The sequence below is a fragment of the Anabrus simplex genome, chromosome 3, assembly GCF_040414725.1.
Source record: "Anabrus simplex isolate iqAnaSimp1 chromosome 3, ASM4041472v1, whole genome shotgun sequence".
Lineage (NCBI taxonomy): Eukaryota > Metazoa > Arthropoda > Insecta > Orthoptera > Tettigoniidae > Anabrus > Anabrus simplex.
Genome location: NC_090267.1, coordinates 413,238,991 through 413,259,894, shown reverse-complemented (window position 1 = coordinate 413,259,894; position 20,904 = coordinate 413,238,991). Strand labels below are relative to the sequence as shown.

General features: G+C 40.0%; 1 protein-coding gene across 1 annotated transcript in view; it reads right to left on the bottom strand.

Annotated features, from left to right (window-relative positions):
• LOC136866831 (ATP-binding cassette sub-family C member 4) overlaps window positions 1-20,904 on the bottom strand; it is a 288,334-nt gene that overhangs the window by 126,977 nt on the left and 140,453 nt on the right. The window contains exons 11-12 of the mRNA XM_068226858.1: window positions 20,558-20,689; window positions 674-873 (exon numbers count right to left, since the gene is read on the bottom strand). Of these exons, the coding sequence (XP_068082959.1) occupies window positions 674-873; window positions 20,558-20,689 (332 nt within the window). The remainder of the gene's footprint in view (window positions 1-673; window positions 874-20,557; window positions 20,690-20,904) is intronic.

The following is a 20,904-nucleotide window of genomic DNA, read 5'->3' as shown; positions in this document are numbered from 1 at the left end:
GGCGGACAGCAACTGCAATTAAACCTCATCAATGCCATAAGATGGACAGCAAACAGTACGACTGTAAACGGGGTGGAAATTCAGGTTGTAAGTTTTAATTGTTGTGTTGATAGAGTGAATGTACTATTTGAGGACTGCTGTGTTAATGTAAGTAATATAAGTAATATAAGTAAAGATCTTCATTGGGGTAATCACATTGTTGTTTACAGATTTATGTAAATTTCACCAGGGCTCAGTTTTATCGTGACTACACACCCGTGTGGATTACAATGTTTTAGCTAATTTTTAATCACTCAAGATGGACCATAGTGTCTGAAAGCTGGTTGTGAACTGAACACTTGTGTTCTGATATAACTGAATAATAATAATAATAATAATAATAATAATAATAATAATAATGTTGTTGTTTTAACATTATGGCTTTGATATTTTATGATGATTATAACTCAAAAAATACATTCAAAACAATTCCATTCTTGAGTATCCTTTCTAGAGCTGTTCGTGTTCCAGTTAAGTCTTCTCCAGCACTGAATACTTACAGACAGAATGCAGATGAATTACAATGCACACCACCAACTGTAAAGCTGTGGGCTTTCATCCTGTATTTTGCTTCCAGACTGGAAGGAATTAATTGCAAGTAATCACAAGGATAAAAAAATGTCTTGTCACTTACCAGTGGGTAAGCCAGATGTCTACTGCATTGGAAGCAACCTGCCCAAAAGTAAAGAAGCTAAACCAGAAAATCAGAATGCATGGATTTCCAGCTGCTCTGATATACTGCTGGTACACTTTCCACATGGAAATACTGCTCTCTAGTGCCTCCTCATGTTTGTCTTGAGAGGATTTTTCCTTATTATCATCACCTGCAAGAGTCTTATAAAGAGAAATGATCATTTAATCAGTCTGCAAAGATTTACACAGAAATTGCATTCGTTCATTTCAATTCAATTTATTAATTTCATTTTGGAGCTTCTACTGAGATCTGTTTAATAACCTCACTGGTTCATCAGAAGAATCTGACTCCAAGGTTAAGCAGTTAGATGTTAAGTCATGGTATATTTTGGTGTGTGCTGTGCAAATAATGCTATACTTATACTATGAACTCGAAATCAACAAGAAATTTGACCAATTCTTGTTGATGGTGACAACCTGCTGCAAGTGATAAAGTTTATAAACCTTGTTCTATGATTGCTAATGATAGCAAACATACTGAAGAGGTGAATGCTAAGATCAATGTAATATGGATGAAGAGGTGAGCTAGGACAGGTTTTATTGGCAATTGCTACATGAAAGAATATTTGAAATTAAAACATCTATCACACGATTGAACAGTTCAGAGCATGGAAACTTGCTAATACATCAGTGGCATATACTGAGGGCTACCAAGGCTATCGGTGAAGCCCAAACCTCAAGTAAGAACAATGGAAGTCTAAAGCACATTATAATGTAAGCATCTGACACATTGTTCCATTTTCAAAATTTGAAAGCAGTAAGAAAAAACGTCGCATGTATTTCTGAGAGCTAAGCATCGGAGACTGATATCGCAGCCCAGACTCTCGTTCCTTTCCCCTCTACTCACCCATAGCGGCTTGGTGCTGTATATCAGATAGGAGCTGGGACCCAGGGGGCTAGGTATGCTAGGCTGTGGTCCGTCAGATCGCCACTACTAACCAGCTAACAACCATGCGTTACTTATCGTATATACTGTACTTCCTCATCTCATACGTCTGACTTAATCATATAGATAACAGAGTGCTGGTATTTCACTCCCGTTTCCTTCTACATCCTAGTAGGAAGACACTGCAGGGCTGCTGTTGTGGGAGCAATACAGTTTTATTTTTATAGGTACAACCGCTAAAATGAAATGCAATCTTTCAGGATCTCTTTGGTTGGCTGGAATCGAACCTGTGATCATGGGTCAGACACCACCACTGATCTCGTGAGGAAGCTAATCAACCAGTAAACGATGGGTACGACCGCTGTAAAATTCAGCATTTGTATTTAATAATAATAATAATAATAATAATAATAATAATAATAATAATAATAATTTTTCGATTTTTCGATAATACAGACCACTATCTGATCTGTAGTGAACTAAGTATCTCTAGGCCTAGGGTAGAGAAAGTGAAATCTGTCTGCAAATGAATAAGGCTAGAAAATCTCCAGGACAAGGAAATTAGACAGAAGTACATGGATATGATTAGTGAGAAGTTTCAAACAGTAGACAGTAAGCAGGTTCAGGATATAGATAGTGAATGGGTGGCATACAGGGATGCTGTAGTAGAAACAGCAAGGGAATGCCTAGGAACAACTGTGTGTAAAGATGGGAAAAGGCGAACACCTTGGTGGAATGATGAAGTGAGAGCAGCTTGTAAACGTAAAAAGAAGGCTTATCAGAAATGGCTCCAAACAAGGGCCGAGGCAGACAGGGATTTGTACGTAGATGAAAGAAACAGAGTGAAACAAATAGTTGTTGAATCAAAAAAGAAGTCATGGGAAGATTTTGGTAACAACCTGGAAAGGCTAGGTCAAGCAGCAGGGAAACCTTTCTGGACGGTAATAAAGAATCTTAGGAAGGGATGGAAAAAGGAAATGAACAGTGTTTTGAGTAATTCAGGTGAACTCATAATAGATCCCAGGGAATCACTGGAGAGGTGGAGGGAATATTTTGAACATCTTCTCAATGTAAAAGGAAATCATCCTGGTGGTGTTGCGAACAGCCAAGCTCATGAGGAGGAGGAAAATGATGTTGGTGAAATTATGTTCGAGGAAGTGGAAAGGATGGTCTATAAACTCCATTGTCATAAAGCAGCAGGAATAGATGAAATTAGACCTGAAATGGTGAAGTATAATGGGAAGGCAGGGATGAAATGGCTTCATAGAGTAGTAAAATTAGCATGGAGTGTTGGTAAGGTACCTTCAGATTGGACAAAATCAGTAATTGCACCTATCTATAAGCAAGGGAACAGGAAGGATTGCAACAACTATCGAGGTATCTCATTGATTAGTATACCAGGCAAAGTATTCACTGGCATCTTGGAAGGGAGGGTGCGATCAGTCGTTGAGAGGAAGTTGGATGAAACCCAGTGTGGTTTCAGACCACAGAGAGGCTGTCAGGATCAGATTTTCAGTATGCGCCAGGTAATTGAAAAATGCTATGAGAGGAATAGGCAGTTGTGTTTATGTTTCGTAGATCTAGAGAAAGCATACGACAGGGTACCGAGGGAGAAGATGTCCGCTATACTGGGGGACTATGGAATTAAAGGTAGATTATTAAAATCAATCAAAGGTATTTATGTTGACAATTGGGCTTCAGTGAGAATTGATGGTAGAATGAGTTCTTGGTTCAGGGTACTTACAGGGGTTAGACAAGGCTGTAATCTTTCACCTTTGCTTTTCGTAGTTTACATGGATCATCTGCTGAAAGGTATAAAATGGCAGGGAGGGATTCAGTTAGGTGGAAATGTAGTAAGCAGTCTGGCCTATGCTGACGACTTGGTCTTAATGGCAGATTGTGCCAAAAGCCTGGAGTGTAATATCTTGGAACTTGAAAATAGGTGCAATGAGTATGGTATGAAAATTAGCCTCTCGAAGACTAAATTGATGTCAGTAGGTAAGAAATTGAACAGAATTGAATGTCAGATTGGTGATACAAAGCTAGAACAGGTCGATAATTTCAAGTATTTAGGTTGTGTATTCTCCCAGGATGGTAATATAGCAAGTGAGATTGAATCAAGGTGTCGTAAAGCTAGTGCAGTGAGCTCGCAGTTGCGATCAACAGTATTCTGTAAGAAGGAAGTCGGCTCCCAGACGAAACTATACATCGGTCTGTTTTCAGACCAACTTTGCTTTACGGGAGCGAAAGCTGGGTGGACTCAGGATATCTTATTCATAAGTTAGAAATAACAGACATGAAAGTAGCAAGAATGATTGCTGGTACAAACAGGTGGGAACAATGGCAGGAGGGTACTCAGAATGAGGAGATAAAGGCTAATTTAGGAATGAACTCGATGGATGAAGCTGTACGCATAAACCGGCTTCAGTGGTGGGGTCATGTGAGGCGAATGGAGGAGGATAGGTTACCTAGGAGAATAATGGACTTTGCTATGGAGGGTAAGAGAAGTAGAGGTAGACCAAGACGACGATGGTTAGACTCGGTTTCTAATGATCTAAAGATAAGAGGTATAGAACTAAATGAGGCCACAACACTAGTTACAAATTGAGGATTGTGGCGACGTTTAGTAAATTCACAGAGGCTTGCAGACTGAACGCTGAAAGGCATAACAGTCTATAATGATAATGTATGTATAATAATAATAATAATAATAATAATAATAATGGTGCATGGCATTTGAGTAGGGTTGGTGGTATCCTAATGAGGATAAAATGAATGGCTAAGATGTCATAAACACCCAGTCCCCAAGCCAGGGGAATTAACAGTGTGAGGGGGTTGATTTTGAAAATTGATCTGGGGCCATCGGACCAAAGGCAAGCATTCTATCCATTTAGGCACAAAGCTGGACTTTAATTTGCTAAACCTTTGGCTACCATCACCACTGATCAGGGGTTGAGCATTGGCAGCAGCGGAGGCCAGGGCAGTAGCTTGTGAAGCAGATTTCACAACACAACAAGCTTCTCCGTTGGTTATTGGCTGCAGCTTAAAACGCTGAAGGCTTGACGTTCACTAACCTACCATTGAAAAGGGGTAACCTAAGTCTACTGGTAGCCCACGTCTTGATCCCAGCATAAGTCACCGATCAATCAATAAATCAATCAATCAATCAATTGATCAATCTTCTGGATGGGTGCAGTAGAATAACACACATGATATCTCCTGCCTGTCAATCAATCAATCACTACTGATCTACATTTACGGTAGTCATCCAGGTGGCACATTCCCTAGTCTTTTCTTCAATAATTGCAAAGAATTTGGAAATATATTGAACTTATCTCTTGGTAAATTATTCCAGTCCCTAACTCCTCTTCCTATAAACAAATATTTGCCGCAATTTCCCCTTGAATTCCAACTTTATCTTCATACATCTTTCCTACTTTTAAACACCACTCAAGCTTATTCGTCAACTTATATCATTCCACGGGAACTCACCACTGACAGCTCGAAACATACCACATAGTCGAGCATCTCGTCTCCTTACTCCCAAGTCTTCCCAGCCCAAAGTTTGTAACATTTTCGTAACACTACTCCTTTGTCGGAAAACACCCAGAACAAATCGTGCTGCTTTCCTTTGAATTATTTCCAGTTCTCGTATCAAGTAGTTCTGATGAGGATCCCATACACTGGGGTCTTGCCAGAGACTTACATGCCCTCTCCTTACATCCTTACTACACCCCCTAAATACTCTCATAATCATGTGGAGAGATTTGTAACCTTTCGTGACAACCTCTTAAATATGATATCCGCAATATACCTTGCCCTGTACTATTCCTTAGTATCTAGTCAAACAATCAGCAGTAACAACGTTAATATTGCGGGAATACCCTCCAGAAGACCAGAGATGAATGCTAGTCACGAAGTGATGCTCGCCATATCAGTTATTTCTCTTCTACCAGACGTAAGGTTTGTGGGAGAGCTTTAATATAACTTGCCTTGTGGGTGGAGGCAGTAGAATAACACCCACGATATCTCCTGCCTGTCATAAGAGGCAACTAAAAGGGGCTCCAGGGGCTCTTAACTTGGGAACGCGGGCTGGCAACCACGGAGATTTTAGCTGAGCCCTGGCATTGCTTGTGCCAGGCTCCTCACTTTCATCTGTCCTAGCCCACCTCAGTTGATCAACTCTTGTTCATTTCAGACCCCGAAGGTACAGTATTAGGTCACGAGGCCTAGGGAGTCATTCATTTTCATGCCCGTTGTGGACTTTGTCTTTCTTTGGCCGATACCTTCATTTTTCTAATTGTCGCATCCCCTCTACTCCCCCCTCCCCTGATTACTGTTATCGGAGGGTGATTGCCCAGTTATAGGTGCACTTAAAACAACATTCACCACCACCGCTGTGACAACAATGGTGTGGCACCACATTCTCTATGCGGTCCGTCCTTAATGTTATAAGTGGTGACTGCAATAATATCCTAATTTGAAGGGGGTATGCGAAGTAGCTCCTTTGGGAAGAGCTTTTGCATTACTGGCCATCCGCATGGGCATTTGCAAGACTACTTTTCATTTATTTATTTTATTCTCTCTCGACCGTGCGTCAAATTTTTTAAATATTTTATTATCTTCTCCATTTTCTACCTTGAAAGCCTTGCAGGCGGCCATGGACTGTGGGTGACAGTGGCTCTTGAGCAGTAGTGGTCTAGCGCCGGGGATGCCTTGGAATGACCGCAACAGAGTAACCAGTACCGAAAGGAGATATGGGATTGCCTGGTGGGTTTAGGGAGGTTTCTCATAACTTCTCCTTTACAGAGGGGTGGAAGTAGCTGGCATAAGACTAGCCTTTGCACCTCAAGTTATTCTGTACTCCTGTACTAGGCTATGTTCCTGCTTTAGTACTTGCTTTTCGGTCATTTGTCCAAACAGATAGGTCACTACGGGCTGTGAGGCGGGGTGGAGCCTCACGCACCTCCTCCTTCTCCCCCCCCCCCCCCCACAAAAAAAGAAACGTACTAACACAGCTCTATTCTCTTTATCTCACATAGAAAATGGCAAAACTTGTTGAGCTGGGCTGAGTGATGACCAGGCCTCCAGTGATTTCCATCTCTTCAGATCGTTGATGAAGCACGAGGATAAATGTCATGACGTAGCTTCAGAAACTGGATTTCTGTCTTGCCAACATCGATGTCTTGATGGTAGAGGAACAAGAGCCTGGATAAGAATAGTGAGTATGTTGAATAGCAATGTGTACTACTATGTATTCTTTTATCTATCTGTAAAATAAAGTTTCTCAGTGCAAGATCTTGTTTCCTTATTTTTTAAAGGTACATTGCACTTATAACACATGGTGCGTGTCATCCTTGAAGGGTCTGCCTTACAAAGTCTGCACCACTCTTAGTAATAAGCCATACAAAATACACCTTGGGGTGTAAAAAATTCCCTGTACTTGCAGCAAGGTATACATTGGCCAAACATTCCGGTTCCATTGGTACTCGTATCAAGGAACAGCAACGTAATATCTGTCTCAATCAGCCAGACAAATCAGCAATAGCTGAGCATGCCCTGTCTATGTCGCATTCCAAGATGTTCGACTACTACTAACATGTTTTCATTCCTTCTTTGAAGGGGGAGGTGAGTGACTTAGACGGAGATGCCATCTCTCAGATCAGGTGATGCTTGGAGAAAGTGAGGGGGGGGGGGGGGGCGTTCGTTGCCTATACTAGGAACTGTCTCGACATTCACCTTAGTGCAGAAGAATGGAAAACCACGGAAAACAATTTTCAAGACGCCGAAGGTGAGGATCAGCCCCTCTCCGTCTCCTGAATTCAGAGGTGTAGAGCCATGGCCATCCCTCTTCTGCTCAGTTGGTCAGTCAGAGTGCAGAGCTGTTGGACCAGGGATCAGCCATGACCACTTGTAGGCCCAGACTCACCCTGCATCCGCCGACCCAATGTTCGAGGTCTTACCCACACTAAACACTACAGGTCTGGGATTATACGGGAAGCTGTGGAAGTACGTATTTCAACAGGGACACTCTTTGTCACTTAAGAAATACGTGGTTGTCAGCCATTAAGGATTTGTATAGGTGTCCTTTCACTATTATTATTACTTTCTGATATTTTCCAAATTCGTATTCTCCTCATCACGAGATAGTTCGCACTGGGCACAGAGAGCCATCTAGTGGCGAACGAGAGTACCACTTATTATAGGCAACGGTAAAGTATTCTTAAGTTCAAGTTGTTCAAACCTTTATTCATTTTTAGAGGTCTTACTTGTGAACAGACGAGATTATCTTTTGAAGACGCAGAGCAAAGTTCTCTGTGGAAAAAAAGCCCAAAAGCTTATTATTGTTTCTACATACAAACTATTATTATCTATTATCTATTTAATGTCATCATCATTCAATGTGTAAAATTTGAATCACCACTATACTGTATTTCAAGGAAATTGTGTGTTTGGTGGTTACTTACACTAATGGTTGTATTTCATGTACATCATCCTTTAATTGGTCAGTTTCCTTTGTAAATGATCTGAAGGAATGCGGTTTATCACGTTTCTATTGACTCAAGGGTAAGTATAATTGGACAACCATCTTAAGCAAAATTTGAAAAGTTCCAACAATGCAGAGAATGAATGTATTGTCCAAAGAAATACAAGCACCATAAAGGGCTTGAAAATTAAAGACTCCCCAGGCCTCGGAAACCTAACACCGTCGGAACAGAAAAAGAACAACAGTCAACCAAGGAAGGTTGGATAAGAAATATGAAAGTGAGTAGCCTGACACAAATAACTGGAAGCAATGTCAGGCTCAAAAATGCTACAAAAATGAAAGCCGCTGGGACCCCATTAGTCTCCTTTTATGACAGGCTAGAGATATCGTGAGTGTATTCTATTCAGGGGGAAGTAACATTATTATTGCTATTATTATTCCTGTTCTATTACTAAATTCATTAGTCAGCCTGTACCGTAGTTTTACGCCAACGCTGTGTGGTGGGATGTCATCAGTATTACGTGTTTCTGTGGTGGATGGTAGTGTGATGTGTTCAATGTGTATGAAGTGTAATAATAATAATAATAATACCAGCAGTTCCCCAGCTATTTAAACTGTGCGCTTTCTCTACGACCATCTATGCCAACAGACTTGAACTTGTAAACTTCCAAAGAATTTCCTCTTCTACAGTTAGATGGCTCTAACATCGATTTGCTAGCTCACTCTCACGCACCAAAAACAAACCTAGAACTTAAGAAATTTCATTTTTGTTATTGGTAACCTTTTTCTGAAGACTCTTTCTTTAAATGTACCGAAGTTGTCAACAAATATCAGATGCTTGTAAATATGTTCTCTAGCCAATCAAAACTGGGGTTGTGTACAGGAATCCAGCCTATCAGCAAAGTGTGGTTCAATTTAATTTGGGATGCTTCCCGTTACAGAATTACATAAGCAGGGCACATTAGAGCCATCTTGTCTGAATTGCTCCTGTGCCTGGGAGTGTGACTTGATGGAGACCTAGGAGGCAGGGGTGCAGCCTGCTTGAAGAATACCCAGCGATACGAGGTAATGGCAGAATTTTCCTAAACATGTGACAGCACCTGCGGGTAGATTGAGGGGAAGGTTTTAGCCTTTTTCTTTTAATGTAATTTTGTAAACTGATGGTTTAAATGTAGGATTTTCGGCAAAGTCTGTGGACTCTGTTTCTATTCCCTACTGGGAAATGTGTAATGTAAGGGAAAGAAGAGTGGTGACCCTCTGCCATCTCCCATTCAACCTTGCAATTGGGTGAGTAAAGATTTCAAACTCTAAATTTTGTAAATCTCTTCTTGGCTTTAAAGGTTCCTCCTTTAGTCACCCTCTTGTAGCATGGGATTAACCTCTGAATCTTTGGGCCGTAAGCCCACTTAGGTGTTTAGTAATTTCTATAAGGTTAGTGTAATTAGCTGCCACCTCTGGAGGCCCGGGTTTAATTCCTGGCTCTGCCACGAAGTTTGAAAAGTGGTACGAGGGCTGGAATGGGGGCCACTCAGCCTTGGGAGGTTAACTGAGTAGAGGTGCGTTTGATTCCCACCTCAGCCATCCTGGAAGTGGTTTCCCCACTTCTACTCCAGGAAAATGCCGGGATGGTACCTAACTTAAGGCCATGGCCACTTCCTTCCCTCTTCCTTGTCTATCCCTTCCAATATTCCCATCCCCCCACAAGGCCCCTGTTCAGCATAGCAGGTGAGGCCGCCTGGGCGAGGTAATGGTCATTCTCCCCAGTTGTATCTCTAAGCCAGAGTCTGAAACTCCAGGACACTGCCCTTAAGGTGGTAGAGGTGGGATCCCCCGCTGAGTCCGAGCGAAAACCTGACCCTGGAGGATAAACAGAAAAATAATAATAAGAAGAAGAAGTGTTGGAGTTTTGCCTCCTTGCTGTTTGTTAATGGCCGGTTATGTGCAACCTTTTCTCTTTTACTCTTAAGGCCATGTAGTATGGGTAATTATGCCCCTGCTTATCCTGTGTTATCCATAAGGCAACTGTTCTTCGTTGCAGCTCAAAACTCTTAGAAGGCTTTTCATTCACTTAACCAACCATCGCAAAGGGGTAACCTAAGTCTAGTGGTACCCCACATCTTGGACTTAGCATACGCCACTGTAATACATCTAGTTTCAAGTAGTGTTTCCTCTCATCTAACTTCTACAGAACTTGTTTAACATTGGCTGGCCACACTGAACCCATGGTGAGCCAAGCTTTTATTGGTTTGAGCTAAATTCTGGCACACAAGCACTAACAAATGAACAGAAGTCAGCTCTAGGTGAGAAGGGGAAGAATAAAGAAAAATTTGAGTGTTTGAAATAGCCTTGCAAAATGTGTCTAAACCAGGTTAGTAGAACAGAACTCTGAAAATGAAAAGAGGTATCCTTTGCAGCAACTCAGTGGCACACACAAACGGAGTGGGGTTGGCCATAACAGTGGTGTTCCTATAGTCACATCAGTTATTTAAGCTTTCTTTATGTAAGATTATAAAATTATGATTTATTATATTAGTTTTAATACCATTTCTTCTGCAACAAACCATTTCTAGCAAACAGTTACAACGGGCACTACTTGCTAGTGCTGGGGAAGGCCACTACTCACTGCAAGTTAATGGCACAATATTGGGAATGTAACTTGATGCTCTCGGCACATATGCTCACAAAATATTGATATAATATATTGCACTCTACCTAAATCATGAAATCTTCCTTTTCTTTGTTTTTAGCTGTTCATGCGGGTCGATGTTTCTGACAAGTCGTTTCCATTTTCCTTGCTCCCAAACAGCATTTTCTCTTAACTTCCTTTCCCTGAGATTCTCCCACAAACAATCCATCCATCTTCTTCTGGGTCTACCTTTCTCCCTCTCACCTTCCACCTCTGTGTGAAACATTCTTCTTCCAGCATAATTTTCATCCCTGTGCTTAATGTGGCCATACCAAAGCAATCGTCTTTCTTGGACTTTTCTAGATATTTCAGTCACTTTAACACTGTCTCATATAAAGGTGTTCTTGATGTGGTCTTTCCTTGTAACCGCACACATCCATCTCAGCATCTTCATTTCAGATACTTCAAGCCGCTTACATTGTGACTGCACTGTTGGCCAAGTTTCTGCACCATACAGCACTGCAGATCTCACTGCATATCTATAGGCTTTCCCCTTTGTTTGGATATTTAGTCTACTGTCACAGAGGACACCAGACAACCTTTCCCAGCTAGACCAGGCAGCCTGAATTCAGTGGGTAATTTCTAGATCTAGATTACCATCAGCAGGCATAGTGGATCCTAAGTATTTGAAACTCTTCCTTGCCTGGTGCTGGTTTCCATCCATCTGAACAGTTTCATTCCCAGTTGCTCCCAGGCATATGTATTCAGTCTTACTCCAGCTAATTTTAACACCTCTTTCCTCTAAAGCTCTTCTCCAGCATTCTAGTTTATGTTCAAGCTGTTTCTTATTTGTGCTGCATAGTACAATATCATCTGCAGATGGAGCTGGCTCTCTTAGATTCTCAGAGAGAAAATCAATTATCAGATCAAAACTATAGGGACTCAGTGCAGATCCTACACCACAAAATACCTCTCTTCAAACCAGTTAAGAAGACGTACCTTCCTACTGGAATGCTTTTTTTTTTTTTCTTTTTTTTTTTTTCTATTTGCTTTACGTCGCACCAACACAGATATGTCTTATGGCGACGATAGGGTAGGGAAGGCCTAGAAATTGGAAGGAAGCGGCCGTGGCCTTAATTAAGGTACAACCCCGGGATTTGCCTGGTGTGAAAATGGGAAACCACGGAAAACCATCTTCAGGGCTGCCGACAGTGGGGCTCGAACCCACTATCTCCCGATTACTGGATACTGGCCGCACTTAAGCGACTGCAGCTATCGAGCTCGGTCCTACTGGAATGCACAGACAACTTATGCATAAGCATATGGCTCAATTCGCACACCTCACTATTGCCTCTACTTTCTGCATTCATTTCCACCACAGCATCATCACTTATCAATGAACTATCATCAGAATTATCATCACTATCGCCTAAATCTCTATAACTGTTGTTCGACAAATATACATACATTGTCATTATAGACTGTTATGCCTTTCAGCTTTCAGTCTGCAACCCTTTGTGAATTTACTAAACACCTCCACAAACCTCTATTGTAACTACAGAACTCGGTGGCATTGTTTAGTTCCATGACTCCTAGCAAAGTTGGTCTGAAAACAGACTGTTATAAGAGAGTTTCATCTGGGAGCTGACTTCATTCTTACAAAATACTGTTGATCGCAACTGTGAGCTCACTGCATTACCTTTGCTGTACCTTTATTCAATATCACCTTACTATACTACCATCCTGGGAGAACGCACATCCTAAATACTTGAAATGATCTACCTGTTTCAGTTTTGCATTCCCATTCAATTCAATTCAATTCAATTCAATTCAATTCTCTTAGCTTTTTCCCTACTGACATTCATTTTTATATGAAATTCATTGCACTTATTTTCAAGTTCCAAGATATTAGTTTGCAGGCTTTCAGTACACTCTGCCATTAAGACCAAGTAACTGGCATAGGGGAAACTGCTTACTATATTTCCACCTATCTGAATCTGCCCACCTGTCAACTGATATACTCCAACAGATAATCCATGTAAACTATGAACAACAAAGGTGAAAGATTACATCCTTGTCTAACCCCTGTAAGCACATTGCACCAAGAATCCATTCTGCCATCAATTCTCGCTGCACCCCAATTGTGTGCATTTAAAATTCTGATTCTTGCCCTATTAACCAATTTGTGTTGTCACTTAGGAGTTAAAGGAAAAGAAAGAGTTTTCATCTTGCTCTTTCTTTCCTTTCCACAATTTTGAATACCAGTACTGGAGTAGGTACAATATACTAGATCGTTAATTTCTCATCTTTCAGCAAACAAACTGTTCTTATCAAGGAAATATAATGGTACCAATATTGCATCAAACACCATTTATGCTAACGTAGTAACAAATAAGTACTGTATGTTTAAACTTAACAGCATTTGTTGTTTTTACATAATTTGAAAAGCAATAATCTCTTAGTTTGTCATTCTGAGCCGAGGTAAGCAAGTTCACATTCTTTACTAAAAGTAGTGGTTCACAAGTTACAGAAGTGAAATGTATAAAGTACTGTTATTATTATGTACTGGTGCACAATAAAAGAAAGCATGATGTTGCTTTTGAAGTAACTCCTGAACCTGAAAACGGTGTATCAAGTGAATGTAAAGAAAACATCGCAAGGAAAATAATTCTGGCCATGATGGACTCGACTGTTGGACATTATCTCAGAAAATTACTTCTTTCAGAGAAATGAGCTGCTTTATGTGAAAATAACATGCTAGGTTGTAAGGTGTTCTAAGATATTACAAGTTTAGAACCATAAAACAGATTTCTATAGATTTCTATAGATTGGGCCAGTGGGAAAATCAGTATTGAAGAAGTTTGAAAAAACAAGGTCTTTGAGGAAAATACTTTATGACCATAATGAAAGTGCAACCCACAGAGCAGCTCTGAAAATTAAACAAAAGTTTAAAAGTTGAAGCTTTGGGAGAACTGTGTTTGAAAGTTCTGTTCCATTAAAAGAAGTTACTGCTAAAGTTTTTTCACGCTCCTCAACAATTGCTTTAAACCCATCCCATAGGTTGTTTACATTCTGATTATAATTACTTTTTAAACACTTCTTTATGCCTCTTTTATCAACCATATGATATTGTTTAATAGCCCTACTTTTACAACCTTCCTCCATATCTCATATACTTAACTAAAAGAGCTTCCTATTTTATTTTCTCTATAGCTCATTGTGTTTTATCAGAACCATGTCTAGAAAATTTTTCCCTCTAGTTGGTTCCATCACTTTCTGATTCAGCTGTCTTTCCCATATTAAACTTATTCATCATTTGTTGGTCATTCTTTCTGTTATTTGTGTTACCTTCCCAGTTAACTTTTGGTAAACTGTGATCACCCACTACAATCACATTCGGGCCGATGACCTTCAATGTTAGGCCCCTTTAAACAACAAGCAGCATCATCATCACAATCACATTCTTTTCTGTGCAATACTGTTGAAACAAGGTAAATACAATTAAAATTAAAATATTTTTTATTTTATGTAATACTTCCTCTCATGCAGAAGCTGCCTTGTGACAAAGTATATTTTTGCATTATTTTCAAGAAGAGAATTATATATATGGTACTTAAGAAATGTAGATGTAACCTAATTGTAACAATGATTTCTTAAAATTATTAATGAATACCTTAAGGCTATAATAGCATTTTCTCCTAACGTTGTAACTGGCAGAGACATCTGTTTCCAAAAATTGGCAACAAAAACAGGAATTGTTCCCCTCATTTTTCTTTTTTTTTTTAAGGCAATAATGATGACCCATCTGTGTCTTCCATTGTCCACCAAGTTGTACATATTATAATGTAGAATACTTGCACCAAACGATCAAGTGAAATGAATTTGTAATAATATTCTTATAACTGATAGCAGGAAACAAACTACTAAACTACAGTTGTGTGTTTTACCTATTATTTATCAAACAGTATGATAGAAGTAAGCCTTACGCCCACATTTCATATATCTCACTCTTAATTTTTCATAGCTTACACATTCTTCTTTCACGAGTCTTAATACTCCCCATCCTTTTGATTCAACCCTGTTTCTATGATGAACTCCCTAGTTTTGGGCCAACAGTGGATGGTAGGGGTACTTATAGATTCTCCCAGAGCCACTGAGATCATTGAACTCTATTTCAAGTTTACACTAGCTTCCAGATGGAAATTAAAATTTATTAAAATTGTAAAGGCTTATATGGTTCACCCTGTAGAAGTAATCAGGCAACTCTCCCTTGGACAACAAATACAAGCACATAGGAACACTTTCATACAGAACTGTATTTAGTGGAACTGACATTCCTTATATATTTTATTTATCAAAGTTCAGAGAGGAAATATTTTTATATTCAATAGCCAAAAGCAGATATAGGAAAGGTTCTTCATTACTGGGTGTACTCAGGCTGCATTAATGGAATTATAAAAACGAACACGTTAAATATTACTTGTTCACATGTGTATCAAGTCCTATGTTATGTAGGCTCACAGTTTCCTATCTTCCTTTGAATTCCTTGGAAAGGAACTGCTCACCTGAGTGTGGAATCCTGGCCATAAGCCTAAAATCTAAAGATAATTTGTTAGATTTTATTTGAAATAAAATTTCAAGGGAAAATATACCTTTAACCCAGGAAACATCACATTGCAGTCATTTAGAGCAGGTTCATGTTATTCACATCACCATTTCTTGTTTGCTGTACACCCTTCTCAACATATTTCATCTAATCCTAACAGAGAGTTCCAGCAATATTTTCCCACAGTCTGTCAGTCCACCGTTGTGCAGTAAGTTCAATTACGAACAATTTATTTCAGACCTGATCTTTTGCTCCATACATGACCTCAAGAAGTAAGTATAAATAACCACCTAATCGATACTTTATTAATGCCTCAGGCAAAATTGAATAAAATTAAAACTTACAGGACATGTTTCGACCACTTAGTGGTCCTCTTCAGCTGTATAAATAAAGAACTGAAAATAAAAACATTATGACAATAAGCACAAATAAAAGTTCTTTGGAGACTCCTTTGATAAAAATGGAGGTCATCAGAATAGGTCATCTTGCCTCTCGTTCTTGTTTATCAAAGGAGTCTCCAAAGAACTTTTATTTGTGCTTATTGTCATAATGTTTTTATTTTCAGTTCTTTATTTATACAGCTGAAGAGGACCACTAAGTGGTCAAAACATGTCCTGTAAGTTTTAATTTTATTCAATTTTGCCTGAGGCATTAATAAAGTATCGATTAGGTGGTTATTTATACTTACTTCTTGATTAAACATCGATACGGTCATGAAATGGACAACTTGCCATACATGACCTATCAAATTTTCCATTTTACGATGGATCCTGAAGAAGACGACAGAATTAGGAAGCACTTGGAGAGCACAGAGAAAGAAAAATGCAACAGAAACCAAGTACTTAAGTTGAAAACAATAGATTACAAGAAGAAATGTATTATCAATCAATCAATCAATACTGATCTGCATTTAGGGCAGTCACCCAGGCGGCAGATTCCCTATCTGTTGCTTTCCTAGCCTTTTCCTAAATGATTTCAAAGAAATTGGAAATTTATTGAACATCTCCCTTGGTAAGTTATTCCAATCCCTAACTCCCCTTCCTATAAATGAATATTTGCCCCAGTTTGTCCTCTTGAATTCCAACTTTATCTTCATATTGTGATCTTTATTACTTTTATGAACGCCATTCAAACTTATTCGTCTACTAATGTCATTCCACGCCATCTCTCCGCTGACAGCTCGGAACATACCACTTATTATTATTTATAAGTTTCATATTCCGTATTGATTGGATTCAATGTAATAGACAAGAAAAATGTTCCACCGATCAATACATTTATTGTGAATGAATTATTGCACTAGTACTGGTTTTGGCCTATCTTGGCCATCATCAAGCACACAAATTTACAGTCATTAGACAAAATTACAAAGATGTTACATTAGAGCATCCGGATGTCTAATGAAAAATGGAAGTAAAATATATTGCAGTATGTTGCGTTAAAATATCTCTGAATAAAAGTGGTGATGGTTATAATAAACTAAAACCTATTGATTGAGCATGGACATGAGTACATAAACACATTAAAATATATATGCCACATCATAAGACACTAAAAAATATAGCACATTAAACACATTAAAACATGGTATATTTTAAAAACGTCTATTAAAATTTGAGTTCATGTTGCGTTGCATTCATACTTCAATCCTCTTGTAGTTCTTGTGTTGATTAAAAGTTGTATTAGGTGAATATCGAGAATGTTCTATGGCTGATATACACTGACTGACAGTGACAATGCAACACCAAGGAGGAGTGGTTCGAAAGGGATGAAAATTGGGGAAAAATCAGAGACGGCACGGAAGAATAATTGATGTTAATTTCAAACCGATATGCAGGTTACACAATGCGCACGGCATAGACTCAGTAGGATGTAGGACCACCGCGAGCGGCGATGCACGCAGAAACACGTCGAGGTACAGAGTCAATAAGAGTGCGGATGGTGTCCTGAGGGATGGTTCTCCATTCTCTGTCAACCATTTGCCACAGTTGGTCGTCCGTACGAGGCTGGGGCAGAGTTTGCAAACGGCGTCCAATGAGATCCCACACGTGTTCGATTGGTGAGAGATCCGGAGAGTACGCTGGCCACGGAAGCATCTGTACACCTCGTAGAGCCTGTTGGGAGATGCGAGCAGTGTGTGGGCGGGCATTATCCTGCTGAAACAGAGCACTGGGCAGCCCCTGAAGGTACGGGAGTGCCACCGGCCGCAGCACATGCTGCACGTAGCGGTGGGCATTTAACGTGCCTTGAATACGCACTAGAGGTGACGTGGAATCATACGCAATAGCGCCCCAAACCATGATGCCGCGTTGTCTAGCGGTAGGGCGCTCCACAGTTACTGCCGGATTTGACCTTTCTCCACACCGACGCCACACTCATCTGCGGTGACTATCACTGACAGAACAGAAGCGTGACTCATCGGAGAACACGACGTTCCGCCATTCCCTCATCCAAGTCGCTCTAGCCTGGCACCATGCCAGGCGTGCACGTCTATGCTGTGGAGTCAATGGTAGTCTTCTGAGCGGACGCCGGGAGTGCAGGCCTCCTTAAACCAATAGACGGGAAATTGTTCTGGTCGATATTGGAACAGCCAGAGTGTCTTGCACATGCTGAAGAATGGCGGTTGACGTGGCGTGCGGGGCTGCCACCGCTTGGCGGCGGATGCGCCGATCCTCGCGTGCTGACGTCACTCGGGCTGCGCCTGGACCCCTCGCACGTGCCACATGTCCCTTCGCCAACCATCTTCGCCACAGGCGCTGCACCGTGGACACATCCCTATGGGTATCGGCTGCGATTTGACGAAGCGACCAACCTGCCCTTCTCAGCCCGATCACCATACCCCTCGTAAAGTCGTCTGTCTGCTGGAAATGCCTCCGTTGATGGCGGCCTGGCATTCTTAGCTATACACATGTCCTGTGGCACATGACAACACGTTCTACAATGACTGTCGGCTGAGAAATCACGGTACGAAGTGGGCCATTCGCCAACACCGTGTCCCATTTATCGTTCGCTACGTGCGCAGCACAGCGGCGCATTTCACATCATGAGCATACCTCAGTGACGTCAGTCTACCCTGCAATTGGCATAAAGTTCTGACCACTCCTTCTTGGTGTTGCATTTGCTCTGTCAGTCAGTGTACTTTGTATTGGTATGTTATAAGAACTCTTGTCATTAAAATTTGAAAATTGAGTACTGTGGAATACAACTGTTGATGTAGTCAGGTAAGATTTATATTTATATATATCGGTACACAACCTCCACAGCAACAACAATAACAACCATATAACGTGCATAGACGAGAGAGGTGTCACCACCAACTGTTCTAAAATTAAACCCTATCTTGCTGTATATATAAATCTTACCTGACTACATCAACAGTTGTATTGCACAGTACTCAATTTTCAAATTTTAATGACAAGAGTTCTTATAACATACCAATACAAAGTATATCAGCCATAGAACATTCTTGATATTCACCTAATACAACTTTTAATCAACACAAGAACTACAAGAGGATTGAAGTATGAATGCAACGCAACATGAACTCAAATTTTAATAGACGTTTTTAAAATATACCATGTTTTAATGTGTTTAATGTGCTATATTTTTTAGTGTCTTATGATGTGGCATATATATTTTAATGTGTTTATGTACTCATGTCCATGCTCAATCAATAGGTTTTAGTTTATTATAACCATCACCACTTTTAATCAGAGATATTTTAACGCAACATACTGCAATATATTTTACTTCCATTTTTCATTAGACATCCGGATGCTCTAACGTAACATCTTTGTAATTTTGTCTAATGACTGTAAATTTGTGTGCTAGCTGATGATGGCAAAGATAGGCCGAAACTGGTACTAGTGCAATAATTCATTCACAATAAATGTATTGATCGGTGGAACATTTTTCTTGTCTATTACACATACCACTTAGTCGAGCAGCTCTTCTTCTTTCTCTCAATTCTTCCCAACCCAAACATTGCAACATTTTTGTAACGCTCTTTTGTCGGAAATCACCCAGAACAAATCGAGCTGCTTTTCTTTGGAATTTTTCCAGTTCTTGAATCAGGTAATCCTGGTGAGGATCCCATACACTGGAACCATACTCTAGTTGGGGTCTTACCACAGACTTATATGCACTCTCCTTTACATCCTTCCTACAACCCCTAAACACCCTCATAACCATGTGCAGAAGTCCGACTCGTTGGCTGAACGGTCAGCGTACTGGCCTTCGGTTCAGAGGGTCCCGGGTTCGATTCCCGGCCGGGTCGGGGATTTTAACCTTAATTGGTTAATTCCAATGGCACGGGGGCTGGGTGTATGTGCTGTCTTCATCATCATTTCATCCTCATCACGACGCGCAGGTCACCTACGGGTGTCGAATAGAAAGACCTGCACCTGGCGAGCCGAACTGGTCTTCGGACACTCCCGGCACTAAAAGCCATACGCCATTTCATTTTTTTACCATGTGCAGAGATCTGTACCCTTTATTTACAATCCCATTTATGTGATTTATGTGATTACTTAGCCAGGGAGATGAAGAAAAGTAAACACAGCATACTAAAAGAACCCAAGTGAATGGGAGCCATCTGGGATGGAATGTGGACAGCCTGCACCATTGAGGCAGGAAACAGGGTCTGGTTGTTAAGCCTTCTGTGGTTGGCGCAAACACAGCAAGACTAAAACACAATGCAGCACATGTCAGTTGTACATTTGCAAGGAGCGCACATTTTCAACAAATACAACTAGTGTATTTGAAATAAAATGTTCATTTAATTTTGCAATGTGTGAATTTTTTAATTAGTGAAAACCAAAAGAATTGCATGTACACAATAAAAATGAATCCCAAAACAAAACAAAAATATAATGAATAATAGAGAACAAGTATAAAGCAACAGAGTAACGTGTCATTTGAAACAACCTGGTCTAAGGGACCCAGCATGACTTCTCACGTTCATGAAGTGAATGTGACCTGTCTGGGTTAGAGAGCTAAACTTAAAGCTAAATTCAAAATAAATCATGGTGGTGGTGGTTGTTATTGAAAGAGAAAGTACAGTATTATTACCTGGGATGGAATATAAACAACAATCCAGGCAATAATGCATTCTTAGATGATACAGAGACCTAACAAAAGTCAGTGCACAATGATATCATATCTATCTATCTATCTGTCTATCTATCTAATTAATGTATCTAATTATACATATGATATTACCTGTTTCTTTGCAACATCCTTTGATTTCTCTTGGCATCTTGTATCTTCAACTGCGTTATCAGCAAGAAATTTTGTAAAGTGATTATTACTGTCCATTAGTTCCTTTGGAGGTCCTTGTAATTGTATTTTCCCCTGTAATACTCATAATGCTTCAGAAAAAATGTATAATTACATTAAACTGTATATGAAGCAGTACATATTATTAGTATAATATGATAAGGGTTGGTTAGTAAGTAAGCAACTGTTTAAACATTGAAAGTGTACAACAAGCCACATACTGTCACAAAATTATGAACAAATTATAAATAAATAATATCTATAAAATAGTAAATGAAGAGGTATGGATG